Raw genomic sequence first — 21,839 nt, forward strand, 5'->3', positions numbered from 1 at the left:
TTCCATCCTGTTGAATTATGTGGTAATGTGAGTTCGTAAATTGTAGCTGAGATTTCTCAATATCAAATTTCATTTTGATGAAGACCACAATAAGTTGAAGCTTCGTATTCTCATCTGTTTTAAAACAAATTTACAATCTACTGAGACCTAAAATGGAGACGATTTATCTCCAAAAAGCCTTCGAAGTAAGAAATTGAAAGAAAGCTGTCCACTATAAAGTTAAAAATCTAAAATTTCAAAAGATTTAAAATAAAAAATTTAAGGTCAACTCCCGATATAACATGATGCAGTTAATTGTGACGAAAAACCAATAAATTTCATAAATTCGATAAAATTTCATAATATTATTTTTTGTAATTGAACATTCAACAAGTAGTATTACAAATTATGAATCAAAATTAACTAGATACAATTATCTACATAAGTCTTACCTCAAGTTCATCAGTGATGCCGCAATTTTTAAGTGTTTTATTGCCAAGATGCTGTTCGGTAGATGTTGTTATAACAGTTCTGGTATCTACTTGGTTGACAGAACCAACAACTGTAATCTCATCTGTTTCAAGCGTTGTAAAATGCTTATTTCCTATTCAAAAGAATTTATTGAAATAACTTCTAAATTGATATTATGGACAGTTGTAATCAGGATGTACAAAGATTAAGACAGGTATACATAACAATTACAGGGCGTTTTGTGAAAATAATCAATAATTCTAAAGCTTAGAAATGAAATATGTTTATAATGTAATGCCGACTAATCACTTTAAAATAACTTTTTAAAAAATAAATCTGTATATTCTTTCAGTTTTTATAATCTAAAAAAATTATCAATACAACCATCAGTTGATATGATGACATTTGGTTTAAGCAAATTGATGCATTACCCCACTTTATTATAGCTATTCAAAATTCTTCAAATGAAGTTTTCCTAAACACATGAATTAGAAGAGGGGCCGCAATAGAGCAGCCTACTAGATCTCCCGATTTATGGCTTTTAGACCCCTGATTCCCAAATTGGTTCAGGTAGACGGACCACCAGGGGTCCACGAAAGACTCGACGGGGCTCCACGTTGGACGTTACCGAAAATTGGGGTCCATAATAATAAGCGGGGTCCTTAAGAATTTATTTGATTGGTTTCCATAGTGGAGAACTAAAATGTTGGCTTAAATACAGACAGATAATATTCTAAGAAGTTCAACGACTGTTGTAAAAACTTGCATATTCCATATAAAGTACAACGCGTTGAGACTTGCCGTTGTCGCGCCGACCGCCTCCCGTCCGCAACGTTTGTTCCGACGAGCAAATTAATACGACTTGTAGTGTAAGTGCTTGGAATTTTACAAGAGCTTGATTTCTCACCGATCTCAATACGAATGTCAAAGATAATCGTAACCCATTGGTTTCCGGAATTTTATTAAGAAAAGTGAATCCATATTAGTGATTGCCAATATCGGAGTAGTGAGTCAAGTTTTCTAAATAAAATTTATGAGAATTGATTGGTAATTGAACTGTGAGTCACTGAAGATTTCAAAAAAGTAAGGTTGGATGGAGTCATTTCTTTGATTGGTCAGCTTTGTTTTTTTGATATCCATTCACACCGCAATTAATTAAAATTTGGTTGATTGATTAATTAACCCTATCAAGCAATCAATTCTAACCTTTTTCATTTCTAGAATTGTTAATTCGTCGTTTTACTTAAGCCACAACGCAAGTTTCTCTAGATCGAGATGAAGTAGAAGATGGGAGGCTATTTGAACATCCAATTAAAACAGATTAATTTTTATCAATTGTTTTTATGAGAAAATAATTTCTGTAATATATTTTCTACAAGATCTATATAATAAACAAAGTTATAATTATGCTGTCTTGACATTTCTGAATGCAGTTTAATAGATTATCAAAAACTGAAAAAACATGTCGATAGGTTATTTTGGAGTGACCTTCAACATCCAATCAACTTACGCCTATTTGAAAAACATTTCTTACAACATTTTCTGTGGACCTTTTAGATATCGAAATTAAACAAGTTACGTTTAGTCCATTGAGCTCTAGTAAATAAATAACTGGTCTTCACTCACATCTCTATTTATTTGAAGAATTTCATGAATTCAATGATTCTCACCAAGCGACGCCACTGCTTATCGCAGACTGTATGGCAGGTATATTTCGAAAAAATTGTGTACATACGCCTTCCGACAGCTTCGGCCAATAGAAATACATTTATATTTACGATTCGTTGTTTTCATTGATAAATAGTGGAGATGATGAGTTCACGTGGACTGACGGTTTGTTAGATGTTTACCGAATTTTATATGGGGAGTAAACATTATTTTTAATTTCTTAATTTGGTATGAGTGTCGTGAGTGTTTATGAAATATTGATTGATCCTCGCACAACTGTTTTCTGCAATTTATATTGGAAGAGCTTACCTGTAATATTAACTTCCGATATAGAGTTAGGTGAAATATAAACTTCAGGAAATTTCAAATCATTCAAATAATTGGTTATTATTTCAGTCGCTGCAATTTTCTGAAATAAATATATAGTAAATAAAAATAATTGATGTGGTTTAGAAATTTTATGAAAAATAAATTTTCCAGATATTATTTTCTCATTGTTGTGAGGAAACAAGATTGTATTGCACTGTCCACATTCGCCAGTACATGTACAGTTTTAGCAGTTGATTGTTCAAGGCAAAATGGATAGTAAGAGGGTACCGGGAGAAGAAGCCAAAATCTACTCCAGTGGTTTGGAGTGTCATCTGTTGATCTGTTTAGAAATGCAGTAAACAAGATAAGGATTTGCAATGGATAAAGCAATGAAAGAAGAAGAGAAGAAAAAGGGCTTACCCTTTTTTTGTGCGTATATTCAGATTAAGGTGAGCTGTGTTGAAATAATCGTAATTTTCGTTACAATGTTCAATAAAAGATAACTTCCTTCGTTGACGAATAGTTTCCGCACTTTATTTAACCAACCAGTGAATCAAGACATCTCCGATTGTTACCAGAAAAATTTCTGCACACTTTTGAGGCACTATGACCATGCCAGTTCTTAATAATTTCAGATCTTTACCATGCACAACAATTTCTTAGGTAACTATGAAATAATTGGAGAATATATCGTCATCGAATTTCAAGGAAATTAAACTTATGTATTTGTTTTTTATGATACACTTTATCTTGTTTCTTGTGTTATCTTTTTGACTAAGAATATAATGAATACATATCACTTACCCCTGATATTTTCAATGTACCTGGAATTGTACACTTTAAGTTAGTCAAACATATACTTTGCATGAATTCTGTAAAATTTTCTTCATTTATATAATTGACTGTTATGTTGTGCGAAATATGAATATCGGGAAAACTATCAAAATCTGTTTCTCTCGATGGATTGCTCCGAGTTTTTAGATTTTTCTCAAGATAAACATTGTTGATTTTAGCAGCACGCATATTATCCTTTATATTTATATTTTCAAATGCTAAGCTCCCTAAAAGTGTTTTTAATATATGTCAAAATGGAGAACGAATAGTAAAAAGTGCACTAAGTAAATAGCAAAATGAAAGACATATTTCCCTTATTACACTACTCCACGCCAATGCCACGAGTTCCCTTCAAGCAGCCATAGTCCAGCGATAGCATTCAGAGTAAATGGTACACATTCATTCCAGGTCAATCAGAAAGACCCACCTACACCTACAAGCATTCTAACAGTAGTGAAAATTCGAAAAAATTTAAATTATCTATTTTTTTAATATTGACACAGGGGGAATCAAAATACTATTACATTATTTTCTCAGTTTGTTGAAATAAATATTTTATTTGAGTATCGAAATTACCTGAAATTATTAGTTCTTGAGATATTTTGATATTTCTGTGCAAAACAATAAATGTATCCCTATATCTCATTATTTAATAATTAATTGTGAATTAGTTATGATTTATTTGTCAAAAGCTAACATTTTATCATTGCTTTTTAGTACTGTAGATTTTGATTCACGAATACAAAGAAAAAATTAGTATATTAAAAAAAATTACAGGAATCAAACAATGAAAAACTGTCCTGTTTGGAAGATTTATTCATATAACGAAGCATTTTTTTAGAACCAATCCAAAATTAATTTCGTATTCCCTCCATCCCTTATTGTTGGAGGTCCTAGAGCTGCTAGATATTTACTCGGACTAAACAGCAGTAACTTTAAAAGATTAAAAATTCTGACTTTCCCTAATTCATCTTTGAAATCGTTTGTCTGATTCGTAAGCACGCTTCTCCAATTTCATAAAGGTCGTTGCACCATTATCCACTTAAGAGCGCGGAGCACGACGTTTGTCTTCTTGTAAGCCAATAGAATGTGGAGTGCCCAAAGGCTCAGTACCACGCCCTATTTTGTTTCTTTTGTTTATAAACAACATAGCCTATCTAGATATCAGTTGCTAGTTTCACCTGGAGAAGCCCTGATCTCACAGCACTTCATAGGACCATATCTAGTGACCTAATTACCCTTAAATCATGTTGTGATTATAATCTTCTCTATCTCAACTTTTCTAAAACGTGGTCCACTTAGGAACGCGGAACACAACCTTTACCTACCTACTTCAGAATTAGTTAAGGGCTCAATATTTTACAATGCAAAAAATGCATAATCACTTGCCAACGGATATCATCTTTTCCCGCATTCCGCAATAATTTGAAGGCATATTTACTGGAAAGTGCCTTCTACTCTGTAAACGACTTGTGATAATAATATTTAATTTAGGGCATATTGCATAGTGGTTTAATTTTTGCCATGAATATATTAATTATTAACTATTACTATCACCTATAATTTTGTTACTTGGAATTTTCTTTTATTTGTATATTCAATTATTTTTATGATTGTTTTTTAGTTTTTACAAGCTTTGGTCTACAAATTGTAACTAAATGTAAAGGGGAATTCAAGCTTTATTTCAAATATGCAATAAAATATACGGTGCTCCATTTAAAAAAATGTAGAGGAAAGTCGCCTAATGTTGGATAGTTGCCTAATTTTGGATACCATATTATCTCAAAATCTACTAATTCCTGTAATTGAGTACATAAAATCGAAGGTTTCTATCATAAAATGATCCTGTGTAAACCAAATAGTTGAGCTGTTCACTACTAGGTGACACTATACATTTACATGTTTATTTGTGACAGTGAGTTTTTGGTGTCTTCGGCTCAAAACTGCTATAAAAAGGTAAATATTGAGAGTAGGAAAGTGAAATTTGGCAGGGATGTTCTATAATAGTTGTTATTAGAATAAGTCTAAATATTTCAATTAAACATTTCTGTATTTTTCTTAATGTGTCGATCACATAACCTTAAACATGAAGGTTGCCTAGTTTTAGTTAGGAAAGGTATCCTAAAATTGGATATCTAAAATTAGATTAAATTAGAAATTAGATATCAAGTTTTTTCAGTAAAATGCCTAAGAAAGGACTACCACATAAAAAATAGAAAGAAAATATGAATAATGCCATTGAGGCTATTAAATCTAAGGAAATGGGATACTTGAAGGCGTCAAAAACCTTCAATGTTCCAAAATCAACCTTTGAACTGTATGTTGTACGTGGCAAACCCTCAGAAGAACAATACATGTTACGAATGGGTCGCAAACTAGTATTATCGGCTGAAATGGAGGAAGACTTGGTACAGTACTGTATGGAAATGGATAGAAGATATTATGGTCTAGGACTTGCAGATATTCGCAGACTGGCATACCAGCTTGCTAGAAGAAGCAACCATCCCCATCCATTTTCAAACAGAGATGGTAATGCCGGTAAAAAATGGCTCCGAAATTTCTTGAGACGTCATCCCAATCTATCTTTGAGAAAACCGCAGGGGATTTCAAAAAATAGAGTAAATGGTTTTATCCCGGAAAATATCAAACGTTTTTTTGATATTCTGGAACCAGCGATGGAGAAGATAAATTTCAATCCCCTAAGAGTCTATAATGTAGACGAAACCGGTATCACCAGCTGTGACTGCTGCAGAGAGAGGAGCACTTGTAACCGTTGTTACATGCATGAATGCCGCCGGAGGATTCGTTCCTCCGTTATTTATTTTTCCACGGAAAAATATGAAGGCCGAGCTACTACTAGACTGAGCTCCGGCAGGGTCAATCGCTGAGTATCACCCTTCAGGATGGATCCAGGGCCACATATTCGCCAGATGGATGGAACATTTTATCAATCATGTCAAACCTTTAGAAAAAGACCCCGTGCTGCTCAATTTGACGGCCATTATAGTCATACGCGGAACCTGGACCTTATAGACCTAGCTAAAAAAAATTATGTCTCTATTGTTTGTATTCCTCCACACATGTCACATAAAATTCAACCCTTCTCGAAATATAAGTCCTTTTCAAATATGCAAATTATTGTGTCCTGCTTATCAGAAATGTGCTACTGCTGAGATATCAGCCAATGGGTTTCGTAAAGCAGGAATTTTCCTATTTGATCGAAATATATTCTCAGACGTAGACTCCATCTCGAGAATACTCTTCCGATAAGACTCTTTCGTCCGAACCAGTCCATACCAATAGCTCAATGCAACTGTCTGTTGAAAAAACACCCCCGAAACAACTAAACAATTATCGAACTTTGTAAAAGTTCAAGACTTTGCGCCTTTACCATCCTGCAGTTCAATGATTCCTACTTCAAACAGGGGACGTAAAACTGGTTCTGCTGCGTTGATTACAATTACACCCTACAAGCACGAATTAGAAGCCAGAGTTAAAGAGAAGCAAAGCAAAGAATCACTCAAGAAAAAAAAACAGTTGCCAAAATTAAAAGCATTGAGTAAAACTAAAAAGAAGACGTTGGGCAGAAACAAAAGGGTGAAGAATATAGAAGACGAAAGTGAATCCTCGGTCTCCTCAGAAGATATTTTATATGATGATGACTCAGATATGGATGCCGATGAAGAAAGTGACGCATAGTGCATTCTCTGCTCTGGACAATATTCAACGGACAAACATGGAGAAGCCTGGGTGCAATGTTCAATTTGCTACAGATGGTCGCATGAAGAATGTGCTGGTAGTGGCAAAAAGCAATTTTGGGAACCTTTTTTTTAATTTGGAAAAGTGTCATCATTTAGTTTAACCAATTTTTCTCGTTTTTCAAATATGAAATAAATATTTTAGTTTGCACCACGTGTTTTCATAAGGCAACACGATATTTTAAACATAAAAGAATAATTACAAAATGTTTTTTTCTTAGGAAAAAAAAGCAACTAAAAAAAATATCCAAAATTAGGCAACTTTCCTCTAAATTTGATATGGTAGGTACATCATTCTAGAACATCCTGTAATATTGTAAATACAGTGCAAACCTTAATATAACGTACCTCAATATAACAACTTCCTCGATTCAACAAATTCCCTTGAATTGTCCATGAGAGTCAATGTAAAATATACCTTTACATTATGAACATTTTTTGCGAACAACCTCTTTCTAACGAATTTTCAACTATCAAGGAAAAGTATAAATACCTCTAATTAACGAATTTTGTCAACCCGAAACCTTTATATAAAGTTCCCACCAATGTATAACTCTTAATCTCATAGTATGAGATTCATGTCGCGACAGGTTTCGACACGTTTTGTTCGTAAAACAATCATTGTTGTTTAATGGAAAGTAATGTAAACATTGCTTCTCGTTACTATTTTTTTACCTCTTTATAACGAATTTTATACCAACCTAACCTCAACTTAACTGTTCACGCCAGAATTAGTTCAAAACTCATGAAAACTGGCAACGCTGTCCGACCAACCGACTACTGATCGAATGGAAGAAATGAGATATATAATAAGTTCTGTTGTTAAAGCTATGTAAAAAATTTTCTTACAAATAAATGTTAATGTGAACGTGTTAATAATAACTATAATACAAAAAATGGTCCTTACGAGCGGATTATAAACAAAACCAGTGAAAATTCGCAATAAACAATATATTATTAACAACTATAACCCAAAAACAATTTACCACGTGCTGCAAGCAACTATCAACGAGTGCAAAGTGATCGACCAAACAAGTAGTCGATACAATATCACGGCGACCAGACATCAACTCAACTGGCCGACTAGTTCAATTGCAAGAATCAGGCAGTTCGACCGAAATCAGAGTGAGTTTGTTCCAAATTATTTATTTCCGAATTTTTCTTTCCATTTGCGATTTCAAAGCTTCTCTGTTTGTGCTTGAACAATTTGACAATATAAAATGGCAGAACTTGGCAAACTAATAAAGAAAAGAGGTGTAATTAAAGCTCAGTTAACTATTTTCACAAAAGCGGTAAATGAATTTGCAACTATATCTAATTTAAGCCAAACAGAAGTTACAAAATTAAAAGATAGGTTACGTGATGCCGAAAATTATCTTGACGAATTCAAATCATATCAATTAGAAATAGAGTTACAGGATGATATAAATTTAGATGAGCAATTAATCGAACGAGAGAGATTTGAAAATTCATATTATGATGCAATCGCTGTTGCTAAAAACATTTTACAAAGCTACAATAATCACGATAATGATACAAATCTTAGCGTGATTTCAGACAAAGCTTGTTGTAAAAACGAGGGTATAAAGCTTCCGGATATATCACTTCCTAAATTCAGTGGAAACTTTGAAGATTGGTTAGAATTCAGGGACACATATAAATGCCTTATTCATGATAGTAAAAAATTAGATAATATTCAAAAATTTTATTACTTGCGAAGTGCACTAGGAGGAACAGCAGCGGCGTCCATTTCCAAAATCAAATATACGGCCGACAATTATGAAGTGGCATGGGCCACAATTTCAAAAAGATTTGACAATACTAAAAAATTAATATATGAACATATTAGAGCTATTTTTTCATTAGAAAATATACAAAAACCGACAGCTGAAAAACTACAAAATTTAGCTGACGATATTCACAAACATTTGGGATCTATTGAACAATTGGGGCAAAATATAACTAATTGGGATCCTCTACTAATTTTTTGGATTACTAATAAATTAGATACTAGCTCAAACCTTGAATGGGAAAGGGAAAATAGAGATCAGGAAGAATTGCCAAAGTTAGATAAATTCCTACAATTTTTACAAAAACGTTCCAATTTTCTTAATATGTTAGAATCAAAGAACAGTCTCAGTTTAAATAAATCAGATTCAAAATTTAGTAATGAGGAAAATAAATTCAATAAACAAAGTAGAGTAAGGTCATTGACCTCAAGTACATATACATGCTCCTATTGCAAGAAAGAGCATTCAATATATCGTTGTGCAGAGTTTCTCGGATTAACAATAACACAAAAAAAAGATTTTGTCAAAAAATCAAATCTTTGCCATAACTGTTTGCGTTCGGGTCACTCTGTCAAACAGTGTAAATTAGGGCCTTGCAAAGTGTGTAAAGCTTGGCACAATACAATTTTGCATGAAAAACTCGAGATAGCGGACAACGCGAGCTCAAGTTCCGCAGCACTAAGCAGTGGCGTAGTGGTACCAGCGGCGGGGCAGGTGCTATTATCTACCGCCTGTTTACTCATTTCAGACAATTTCAATAATTTTCACAAAGCAAGAGCGTTATTAGATTGTGGTTCTCAAACTTCCTTTATAACGGAGGATTTGCAAAAGCGTTTGAATATTGCGACACATAAAACAGATCTTTCAATTTTCGGAATTTCAAACAATATTTCAAAGGTCAGTAAAAGGTGTAAGGTTTCATTTAAATCTATACATACCAATTTTAAAGCGCATGGCAATTGTTATATTCTAAAAGAGATTACAAGTGTGATGCCGTGTTGTCGAATCAACACGCAATCTTGGGCGATTCCAGGTGATCTAAAGCTAGCTGATCCACAATTCAATATTCCCGGACCAGTAGACATGCTCATTGGCGCGGACCTATTTTGGACAATTTTAAGCAATAACAAAATTTCGTTAGGAAAAAATATGCCGCTATTAATTGATACAGTGCTAGGTTGGGTTGTATCTGGGCAAATAAGTACTAACAACGTTGAAAAGGCTTCTTGTAATTTAAGTATAAACCAGGAATTATTAAATTCAATAGCCAAATTTTGGGAAATCGAGGAAATATCTAGCACGCGACAACTTTCTCCAGATGAACAATTTTGCGAGGACAATTTCATCAAAACTACTACCAGAGACGCGAACGGACGTTTTACAGTCACTATACCTTTGAAGCAACAACCTTCTAGTTTAGGTGAGTCGAAAGCTCAAGCCGAAAAACGTTTCTATGCATTAGAACGAAAATTCAGGAGAGATCCAATGCTGCACAGCAGATATATACAATTTATGAACGAGTATAAAGAGCTAGGCCATATGACAATTTGTAACGGCAATGATTCAAGCTTCGAATATTTCATGCCGCATCACGGAGTTTTGAGAGAAGAGAGTTTGACCACAAAACTACGGGTAGTTTTCGATGCATCAGCGCCCTCTAGCAACGGTCTATCCTTCAACAATATTCAAGTCATTGGACCCGTTTTACAAGACGATTTACTATCAATAGTCTTAAGGTTTAGGAAATATAACTATGTAGTTTCGGCAGACATAGTTAAAATGTACCGGCAAATTTCAATAACGCCCGAGCAAAGGCATTTGCAAAAAATTGTATGGCGCGAAAATCCGAGTGATAACCTGGAAGTCTACCAGCTAAATACCGTTACATACGGGCAAGCCTCTGCCAGTTATCTTGCAATACGCTGTTTAGCTAAACTCGCTGAGGATATTCAAGAAATGAACCCGGAAATAGCCGAAATCATTAAGCACGACTTTTATGTAGATGACCTGTTAACAGGTGCACCTACACTTGAGCATGCGCAATACATATGTAAAGCGATAAGTGACACTCTTAAATCGGGATGTTTCGCACTCCGAAAATGGTGCTCTAACGACACCAACGCGCTCAAAAATATAAGTTCAAATGATTTAAAATCCGATATACTAGAATTTGCGCATGATGGCAAAACAAAAACATTAGGCTTGATATGGGTTTGCAATAACGATAAGCTTCAATATAAAATTCATACCAATCCTATAGGTACAAAGGTCACAAAACGCACAATTTTATCCACTATATCAAAAATATTCGACATCCTTGGTTTACTAAGCCCATGTACTATTATCGCAAAAATGATAATGCAAAAATTATGGGAAAATAAATTAGCTTGGGATGACGCTATTCCAAAAGCTATATCTGAAAATTGGGTAAGGTTGGAGAAGGAGCTTCTTATTTTGAACGATCTTGAGTTAAACAGACAAGCTATTTGCAAGAATGCTGTTGAATTACAACTGCATGGTTTCGCTGACGCTTCGGAAAAGGCTTACGGAGCCTGTGTTTATTTGAGAAGTATTGATTCCGATCAAAAGGTTCATGTATCCCTGTTATGCGCCAAGGCAAAGGTGGCACCTATAAAAACAATACCAATCCCGCGGTTGGAATTATGCGCAGCATTGCTTCTAGCCCGCCTAACAGATAAAGCTAAAACTGCTTTAAAAATTCAATTCAAATCTTTCACACTTTGGTCGGACTCAACTATAACTCTAGCTTGGGTACGCACAAGCCCGAATCTGCTAAAAACATTCACGGCCCATAGAGTGGCAGAAATTCAGTCTCTCACTAAACACGCCGATTGGAGGCACATCCCCACCCACGATAATCCAGCAGATATTGCTTCAAGGGGAATATATCCTAGTCAAATTTTAAACTCTGATTTGTGGTGGCGCGGCCCTACTTGGCTAGCTAAGGACCCAAGTTTTTGGCCCAATGACAAGCTGGAGGTGGTTCATGATTTACCTGAACTTAAATCCAGTCTTCTGACCAATGTTGCGCCCCCTACTCTGAGTTTTCCCTTTGAACGTTTCTCAAATTTCTCAAGAATGCAACGAACAATGGCATACATTTTACGATTTAAGGATAATTGTCTTCAGAGAAATCGCAGAAGAGGCGGTTCTCTTACAGTACAGGAGTTAAGTGATTCTCTAAAATGTCTCATTCGAATTTGTCAATCTCAATCGTATTCTACCGAAATTGAAACATTGAAAAATAACAAGCCTTTGAGCTCCCATAGTAATCTATTAAGTCTTAGTCCCTTTCTAGAACCTGATGGTTTGCTACGCGTAGGAGGGCGACTAAAACATTCAAATTACTCCTTTGACAAAAGGCATCCAATTTTGATCAATTCAAAGCATCATTTTTCAAAGCTACTATTTTTACAAGAACATGAACGCCTATTGCATGGCGGCCCTCAGCTGCTCTTAAGCACTATAAGAGAAAATTACTGGGTTATATCCGGTAGAAATCTTGCACGAAAGACTGTTAAGAATTGTGTGAAATGCTTCAAATTCAATGCTAAAACCATACAGCCAATTATGGCCAACTTACCGCGCGATAGAACTAATCCTTCTAGTGCATTTTCAATAGTGGGAGTTGATTACGCGGGGCCATTTATGATTAACGATAAGAAAGGTAGAGGTTGTCGTTTAAGTAAATGTTATATTGGCGTATTTATTTGTTTATCAACTAAAGCAGTCCATTTGGAATTGATTTCTAGCCTTTCTTCAGAATCATTTATTCAAGCGCTATATCGTTTTGTCTCTAGACGAGGCAAACCATCAAAAATATTGTCCGACAATGAAACAAGCTTCGTCGGGGCACAGCGAGAGCTAAAGGATTTTCTAAAACATGGCAGCAACACTATAATCGAGAAATGTAGCTCTCAGAATATAGAGTGGAGGTTTATACCACCCTACTCTCCTCATTTCGGAGGTTTGTGGGAAGCAGCTGTCAAAAGCGTAAAGCATCATTTAAGGCGCGTTTTGACCCAAGTTCATTTATCATTTGAAGAATTTGCCACAGTTCTCGCACAAATCGAGGCGATTTTGAATTCGCGTCCTTTATGCCCACTGAGCTCTGATCCCAACGATTTTGGACCTCTTACCCCAGCTCACTTCTTGATTGGAAGACCAATAATTGCAGCACCTGATCAAGATGTCACCGACATAAAAATGAATCGACTTTCCAGATTTCAGCTCGTACAACAATTAGCACAGCACTTCTGGAACAGATGGAAATCTGAGTACATTGCGGAGCTCCAAAGACGCACCAAATGGAAGTCCAACCAAGGCCATCTAGTAGAAGATTCTCTCGTTTTAGTGAAAGGCGAGAACACTATGCCCACTCAGTGGTTATTAGGTAGAATCAGCAAGCTCCATAGAGGCCCTGACGGTATCGCTAGGGTCGCTTCTATAAGAACTCCCTCTGGAGAAATCATCAAAAGAAGCTTTCAAAAAATCTGCCCCCTTCCAGTTGACCTTTGAAAGCCATCCTTATGCTTTCAACGCGGGGAGTATGTTCACGCCAGAATTAATTCAAAACTCATGAAAACTGGCAACGCTGTCCGACCAACCGACTACTGATCGAATGGAAGAAATGAGATATATAATAAGTTCTGTTGTTAAAGCTATGTAAAAAATTTTCTTACAAATAAATGTTAATGTGAACGTGTTAATAATAACTATAATACACTTAACAAACCTCAGTTCAACGAATTACTTGATATAACGAATATTTACTTGTTCCCTTCCGATTTGTTATATCGAGGTTGCACTATAATTTGAGATGTGAAAGTTTCAAATTGATAACTCAAACGACAAAGGAAGCACTGAACTTTTTCAAACTAATCAATTACCCTTTAGGTGGGACCCACAAATGATACCATTTTGAAAGTGCGCATGCGATCGGTCCCTGAATTGAATTGATTCGGAATCAGATCTGCGAACAAAACTATTCACATATTTTCCAGATTAAGAACATGCTTTCGAATAAAATTTTTGCTGATAACTTTTTGGATAATTGTCAAAATAATGAAGCTAGACAATTGGAATACTAAAATACATCCTGTATGTAGAATAAACAGATAATTAGTAGATATAAAAAAGGCTTTTCTATTTAAAGGAATTAACACTAAAGAGGCGAAAAATTTTCATTAGATTATAATAAGAAAGATGAAATGTACACAGGGTATAAGCTGCAATACCTTCATGATTCTTCCCCATTTCTATTATTTCATCTCCAAAAACGATGTTGTTGATTTGGTTACTTCTGAGATGTACATTTACAAGCTCTACAGGCTTCTCGAATTTAATGTTCCCATTCAGGATTATACCAGCATCATCAGCAAAAGTAATATCATTGGATTTGAGTCTATTTATTGTGGAGGAAAATAAATCTTCTACCATTAGTGTATCATTGAATATTTTATTTTTCACTTTACTTGTAATATTATTTCGCCTAAAAATGAAGGGTATTTTAGGATTAAGTTAGTAGAGTATAGTTAGTATAATATGACTACCTCGACTGAAAAAGCCATATGCAAGACAACAAATAAAAGAGCCCATCACATGTAAATTAGAGTAGAAGAATTCAAGTACCTTGGAATCGACATAACCAGTTATTAAGACATAGAAAACGTGGTAAGAGGAAAAGTATCCAGTGCAAATAAAGTCGGGGGATGTCTTAGAAACGTAGTATGGCGAAACAAACAACTGATACAAAAAACATCAGAAACAAGGCTTGAAATATCAAAAAACGAAACATCTATTGGAGACCACTGAGATGAAAATTCTCAGGTGGATATCGGGAAAACACTTCTAGACCGTGAAACCATATAATGTAAAACAATGGAACCAACATATAAGTCGAATGACAGAAGATAGAATGGTAAAAATAGCGAGAGATAAATCTTCAATTGGAGCACATAGTAAAGTTCGACAACGAAAGAGGTGCAGTGACAACGTAGAGCCATGATGGAGAGAGATGTTGAAGAAGGAGAAGGGGATGGTAAAAACAATTAAACCAAGATGTAAGTCCAATGACAGGAGACAGACTGATAAAAATAGCAAAGGATAAATCGAACACCAAAGAGGTGAAATGACAATCTAGATCAAGGATGGGTAAAGATGCCGAAGAAGGAACAAGCGATAGACCTATATTGAAAGAAAGAAGGAGACGATAGATTAACAGCATTATCAGGAACGTTCTCAAGAAAATAATCTTCTATGTCATATTTTTGAATTCAAATGTTTAAAAGAGCCTTATGAATGTAGAATTGGAAGCAATTTTTATGTAATTCTCTTCAATTGAAAATCATTTATTGAAAATCGTCAACTTCATATAACATTATTTAATTACAAGGAATGAAAATACATCAAACATAGTCAGTAATCCAATATCGTTGAGCGATTTATCTTTAATGTAAGCTCGTATTTGTTAATTATTACTTTTTTATTATGTATTTTGTTATGAAATTATAATTATATTTTTCTTTTACATTGAGATACACAGATTCTGAATTCAATCGAAGAAAATTCCTATCGATTAAAATTTTCAAATTATGAATTTGATACTTGTAGAATGATTATTTATTACCTTACAACATCTGAAAATGCCAATGAAGTTTCTTGTCCATCAATGTTTTCAGTTTCAATTTCATCCAATATCACGTCTCCTTCAAATTTCACTCTACCGTTGATGATAATGTTCTTAAAGTCTTGTTTATTTTCATCTATATTAAGTTTATCAATTTTGCTTAGTAATTCAGCTATTTCGTCTTCTGAATTATTTAATTGATCCATATACTCAGAAATATTCGTCTTGCTTTGGTTTAACTCTATCGGTAATTTGTCCTTACCGGTAGAATACGATATGGAGGGGTATGACGTATTTACATCCTTTTTTGCTGTCATCTCTATCGATGCCTAACGTAACATTTAACTTATATTAGAACTTGAAAGGTAATTGAAATTCGAAAAATTATTCAGAATATGTATATCACGATACAATTAATATAAACACTGTTTGATTGTAACTGCTTTTTAAATGTAATTATTTTTTTTGTAGTCCAATTTTGGTTATAGTTATTACTAAGAGACAGTATTAAAAGTAAATCTCTGTGGAATACGATAAACGTAGCTTAAATCGGATATTATGGCAAAAAAGCTATTTACTAGTGTTCTAAGAAGTGTAATGGACTACGAGGTAAATATTTTATCGTATTTCATCTTTAACCACCAAATATATATTTATAAATTTATATTTAACACTCTTTATGTTTATAAGTTAACAGATTATTGACAGAGGTCGTAGATTTTAGTGTTTTTTTTCAGCGTTTTTCAAGCTTGACGCTCTTATTTTTGGCGCTGCATTATTTTAAGATGGTGCTCCGATCAAAATTATACCACGTGACCTCTTTTGACGCTCTAAGCCAGCGTCGAACGTCCACGAAATCCATGAAATTGTACTTGTTGATTGGATTCCATAGATTAAATGCTTTCCAAGACTGCACAGTGACAAGAATTGTGTTTTTGATATAAATAACTCACTCAAAGGCATTGATAGTTACACAATTATGCAGTTTCTAGTATAATTGCATTCTTCTAACGTGGGATGACTTTTTATGGAAGAATATTAATTAAGATGAAAAAATATTTACGAACGCTAGTAAATTTCCTACAGTTAAATAAACATTGCCAGCAGTAACGCATTTGTAGCAAATATTTTACAAAAAAACCTTGAATTTTGCAATATGCGTTTTTTTTGAAATTAAACTTACTAAACATACAACTTAAAGTTTAATAAAATTACACTGGTCTGCAACGAAACCATCCTTTAAAAAACTTTATGAATATGACGATCCAAATGTTCTGAATCTACACCCGTTGGCCGATTTTTTCAATCACGTCTAGATTTTTCGATATGACTTTTTTTATATTTAAAAAATTTGGAAAGTAAAAATATTTCTGGTCTATAATCTTAATTGAGTTTTCTTTTTGTCGGTAGATCTTCATCTTCATACACTTTGTCTGGATCTTCCATTCCATCTAAAGAAGCTCGTTTACTTGAACAAGTGACTTAATTAATCTTGATAGAGGCTTGGGACTTTCAAAATCCTGGATCAAGATTAAAACAGTGGAATCTATTTGATAAAAATACTAGAGTTTCATAATTTTATACGACGCAAGAAGATTTTATGAGTTACTTTTCCAAAGAAGATGATTTGGTACATTGTAATGATGCTTATTCAAAAACTGAGTTTTCCAGAAGATTCTAGTGAATGGAGACTTTTAATGATGTTTCAAAAATAAGCTCAAAAGCCGTTCTCGTTAATGGTGATAATTACCCATCTGTGCATATGCTACGAACATAAAGGAAAATTATGCAAGCCTAGAGGTATTACAAGAAAAAATTTAATATTGAATACACAAAGTTTGTTGTTTTCTTTGTGAGTGGGACAATCCGGCAAGAGAAAAACATTACAAAATAAAAATTTCTCACTAAAAAAAAGTTTAACTCCTGTGCTTAAAAATGTAACTCATAAATCTTTGGTGCCAAGAAGAAAATTTTTCTGCCACCACATACCACATATAAAGTTGGGATTCATGAAAAACTGTGTGTGTAAAAGCTATGAATAAAAATGGTGCAGGTTTTCAATATATAAAAACAATATTTCCTTAAATCAGTGACGCAAAATTGAAGGAAGGAACTTTTGTAGGTCTGCTGATACGTGAGGTAATGAAAGGCGAAGTTGAACAAAGCAGAAAAAAGAGCAGGGGTCACTTTTGTGAAAGTTCGTTATAATTTTTTTGAGAATAGAAAAACAGAGAACTACCGACAAATCATTCGGGAGCTTCTTTCTGCTTATAAAGCTTTAGGATGCAATATATCACTCAAGATTCATTGTTTGGACTCACATTTAGATGTTTTATCTGAACATAGTGAAAGGTTTCATCAGTATATAATTCATATTGAAAAACGCTGCAGCGGGAAATAGTCAGTAGCAATGCTTGTTGATTTTTGTTGGTCAATTCTTCGAGAAACTCCAATAGAAACGTTGAAAAAAGAAAAAACCATAAAATAACTTAAATTTTCTCATCATATAATGAGATAACTGACCGATATTTATTCAATTTGTGACTATAATTTAGGATTTTTCACTGGAACGTATTATTTTTTATTTCGTTACGATAACTGATATTTTTATAACAGTATAATGTCTTAGTGGCCTATTCAAATAGATCCATCATTAAACTGTAGGTCTCTTTTATCTCTGTTAAATGGAGAGAGAAGATGAGGTGGTAGATTTTTCTCGCTTTTATCGACATCTTTATATGAACCTAATAAAGGTCAAGGAGAAAAAAGAACAGACAACAGATAGTCGCTGGAATTTAAGTCTCATGAATAATTCGTACCATTTCAAACATCAATTTTGGCACTGTTCACAAGATTCCTATTGAAAGTGAACTTTCCATTCGATAGAAGATGTAAAACTAGAATCGGTACTAAAGTCGATTATTGAGTGAAGTAATTTCTAGAGCTGGTACGATATGTAATAATTTTCTAAATGGTTTATTGTTCTAAAGTTAACTAGGAATTTTCTAAGACTCAAACAACGACATTACATAGTTACCTCTAAACTATTTTTAAGTCGCAATAAATCAAGCAGATCCTTTTCTAATGGATTAGAAACTTCCTTTAAGCCGAAGTGAATAATGAATATGATAGAAGAATTATTGAATGCTGGTATTAACAAAGCCACAACATCTTCAATGACTATATAACTTGAACCTAAAATTCCTTTATTGTGGGCAAGGCAAGTTAATCTGTTTGTACTTTCTTCAAATAGAAAACAGGGAATATCTTCATGTTCTTCAAATTTATCTGTAACAAAATTATCAAAGTAATGTATTTTTATTAATGTAGTTCAAGCGTTGCATAGAAAATAATAGTTCTGATTTATTAAAGAGAAGTTTCAAGGGTGTATGCTGGTTGATTTTTTGCTTCGCGGAACACGATAAATGTAATAACGTGCTGTAATACAATTCAAACCAATAGGTGGAGAATGTTGAGTACTCTGCTTCACGATGATGCCCTCACTATACGGAAATCGAGCATAAACCTTCTTTCATCTGGAAAAAATTAGACCAACAATATATCAAGCACCAAGAGATCACTGTTTTTTTTTTTTGAACTTAAGGACGTATGGGCAGAGGTGAGAGCTGATGCGTTGCCACGATACGAAAGCACTTTTTTCCTCCTTACTGGACAACCCTCGTGAAACGAACCTAATGCAATAGGTATTTAATCAGGAAGTAAACTTCTTTGACAATGAAATACAAAAGCTGATCTCACGATACATAGAATATCGAAAAGAATTTAAAAAATAGAAATTTACTCACTACCATTGTAGATAAAAACATCTACTTCATTATTTACATGTGTTGCGTGATCTATACACTTCTGCGCTAATAGAAGGACTTCATCCCTGTACGTTTGAATCGGTATTGATAACCAATAAGTAATACCATTCAAATTACTATTTCCAATTGTATGTCTGATAATAGTGTTTTCAAACAATTCGTATATACCAGCGCTGTTACCATTAATTGCCAAAAAAGATTTGAATCCTATATTGAAAGAAGTTATTTGGTTCACACCCATACTTTGCAGCTTAGATTGCAATCTAAACTTTTCAAGGTGGTATTTGTATATTAGAACTTGTCCAGGTTGGAGTATCGAAAGGAAGCTAGTAAACTTAAAACTGTTAAACGTCGATAAACTCACAGGTGATTCTAATTGTATATTCTGGATTAACCTACAAACGAATACAAATCAATAATCGATTATTTCATATTATGGTTAAAGTTGTAGTCCAGAAATTTGTATTTTGTGAGAAATCAAACAATTATAAAAAAGCGTTGTAATCTCTTTATGTCTGATAAGCTATACACCGGTATAGCTTATGCGCAGGTACGCGTGATCTCTCTCGCACAATATGACGTCACGTTGGAATCAAAATGTGAAGTATACTGTATGCTGTATACCTGTTTTGATACTTAAAGTATAGTTGATGCAAAGATGTGTCTATATATCTATTAATTATATGATTATTGAGTTTATCAGTTAAATTTCATGTTCTTAAGGCCACGTGCGGTTTACAAAGAATATCATTTTTTGCCTGCTCCATGAAATAAGAGACTATGATTAGCAAAATCATGAAATTATTCATTCATACATATAACAATATATTATTAAATTGAATAATAATATTATATAATATATTGTCTTCAGTTGTTGTAGGTTTTCTGCGCCATGATTTGGATAAATATTTTCCTGCGCCAGTTTCATTAAACTTTTTACTAACTTACTGACACTCGACCTTGTACGCTCTACAAACTGTCCTGGTAAACTATATGAGATACGTTTGGTACCAAAAATAGTTATATGAGCCATTACGCACGGAATGAAACCGTTTACGTAAGTTTCACGAGTGCGTTATGCTCACAAGTCGTGTAACGTACTATGCTTTTTATACGGGTAACCATTTCGATAATGTGAGTGAAAACATGAATGAAATGACATATATATCCATAATATGTTAAAGAAAAGTGACTTATTATTTGAGAAATTGCTGATATTTAGGGGCTTAATTTTTTTTACTTCAAAATGTATATCTCTAGTATTAAAACTTTTTATGTTTTTGAGGGACGCATTACTTACTTATAACGATATTTTAGGTTAGGAAAGAAATATAAAAAATTGGCTTCCACTAACGATTCCTTATTTGTACATTTTTTAATACAATAAAAGGGATATTGCAGGATTTACAAAACCTCAAACACACTAATGACTGTTTTCTTCATTCGTAGTTATCCTTAGGTTAATCTTATTTTTGACGTAACTCAAGTTAAGAAATAAACTCTCAGCCATTTATATCCAGCGGACAAATACTTACCAATACTACCGTAATTGGCAAAAAGTATATTTTTGGAAAATAGAAATTTAATATATAAACAGAACATATTTTTAACTATAGTGCCGTTGGAAGTCTGAGCTCCCACGTATAAAACTGAAACCGAAAAGATTATGTATCCAGTAAACACACATACATTACCCTATAGTTTGTAAACACACAGTTATAACTAAGAGGTAGTTAACCCTTGGGACTTGTCAAGAAATCTATTCGATTTCGAATTTTGAATATACTTATCTGCCGATTACAAGTGCCTTTATGTGTATATGTGCCCAATTAATCACTTGGTTGATTTCTTCACTTAATTAATTATATATGGATGAATAGTAGAAACACCAAATTGGTTTTGAAAATAAAACACTTGTCGATAGACGATGTAATTACCATTTTTCCAAACGTGCGTTATTAATGTTGAATTCATAAAGAAATGCATCACTGCTATTTGTAGTGACGAATAATATATTACGCGTTGCTATTTTAAAATAATTAATATGCTCCACTGGATCATCTAGAGTCCAGGACCAAAAATCTTCTTCCTAAAATACAGTTAGTAAAATTTATATTTATTGCGTAGTATCATTTGAGAATCATCCTGAAATCAGACATCGATTAGGAAATAATAAGGAATTATCGAAACTGCAATTTAAATAAAATCGACTTTATTGTGACATATTTGACATGTACGAACGCGCACAAGTCGCTATTAATAACATTAAGTTATAATTCTTCCAATATCAATTGCAAAAGACAGTTATGCGAGGAACAATCAATATTTCATAAATACTCACGATACTCATACCAAATTAAGGAATGAAAAATAATGTTTACTTTATACTACTATAAAATTCAGTAAATATCTAACAAACCGTCAGTCCACGTGGACTCTGTTTACCAATGAAAACATCGTAATCCTAAACATAAATTCAGCCGAAACTGTATGTGGGTGATTCCGTTCTAACTGTGATATTCAATGTCCTGTATTGTTTTTTTGTACTAGTCAT

General features: G+C 33.6%; 1 protein-coding gene across 1 annotated transcript in view; it reads right to left on the reverse strand.

The window, feature by feature from the left end:
* Positions 1–21,839, reverse strand: part of LOC130891177 (uncharacterized) — a 62,092-nt gene that overhangs the window by 30,839 nt on the left and 9,414 nt on the right. Inside the window, exons 4-11 of the mRNA XM_057795776.1 lie at positions 21,223–21,374; positions 19,265–19,680; positions 18,496–18,746; positions 15,459–15,787; positions 14,068–14,321; positions 3,232–3,488; positions 2,428–2,527; positions 432–583 (exon numbers count right to left, since the gene is read on the reverse strand). Coding sequence (XP_057651759.1) covers positions 432–583; positions 2,428–2,527; positions 3,232–3,488; positions 14,068–14,321; positions 15,459–15,787; positions 18,496–18,746; positions 19,265–19,680; positions 21,223–21,374 — 1,911 coding nt within the window. The remainder of the gene's footprint in view (positions 1–431; positions 584–2,427; positions 2,528–3,231; positions 3,489–14,067; positions 14,322–15,458; positions 15,788–18,495; positions 18,747–19,264; positions 19,681–21,222; positions 21,375–21,839) is intronic.

The sequence above is a fragment of the Diorhabda carinulata genome, chromosome 3, assembly GCF_026250575.1.
Source record: "Diorhabda carinulata isolate Delta chromosome 3, icDioCari1.1, whole genome shotgun sequence".
In the NCBI taxonomy this organism is placed as follows: Eukaryota; Metazoa; Arthropoda; class Insecta; order Coleoptera; family Chrysomelidae; genus Diorhabda; species Diorhabda carinulata.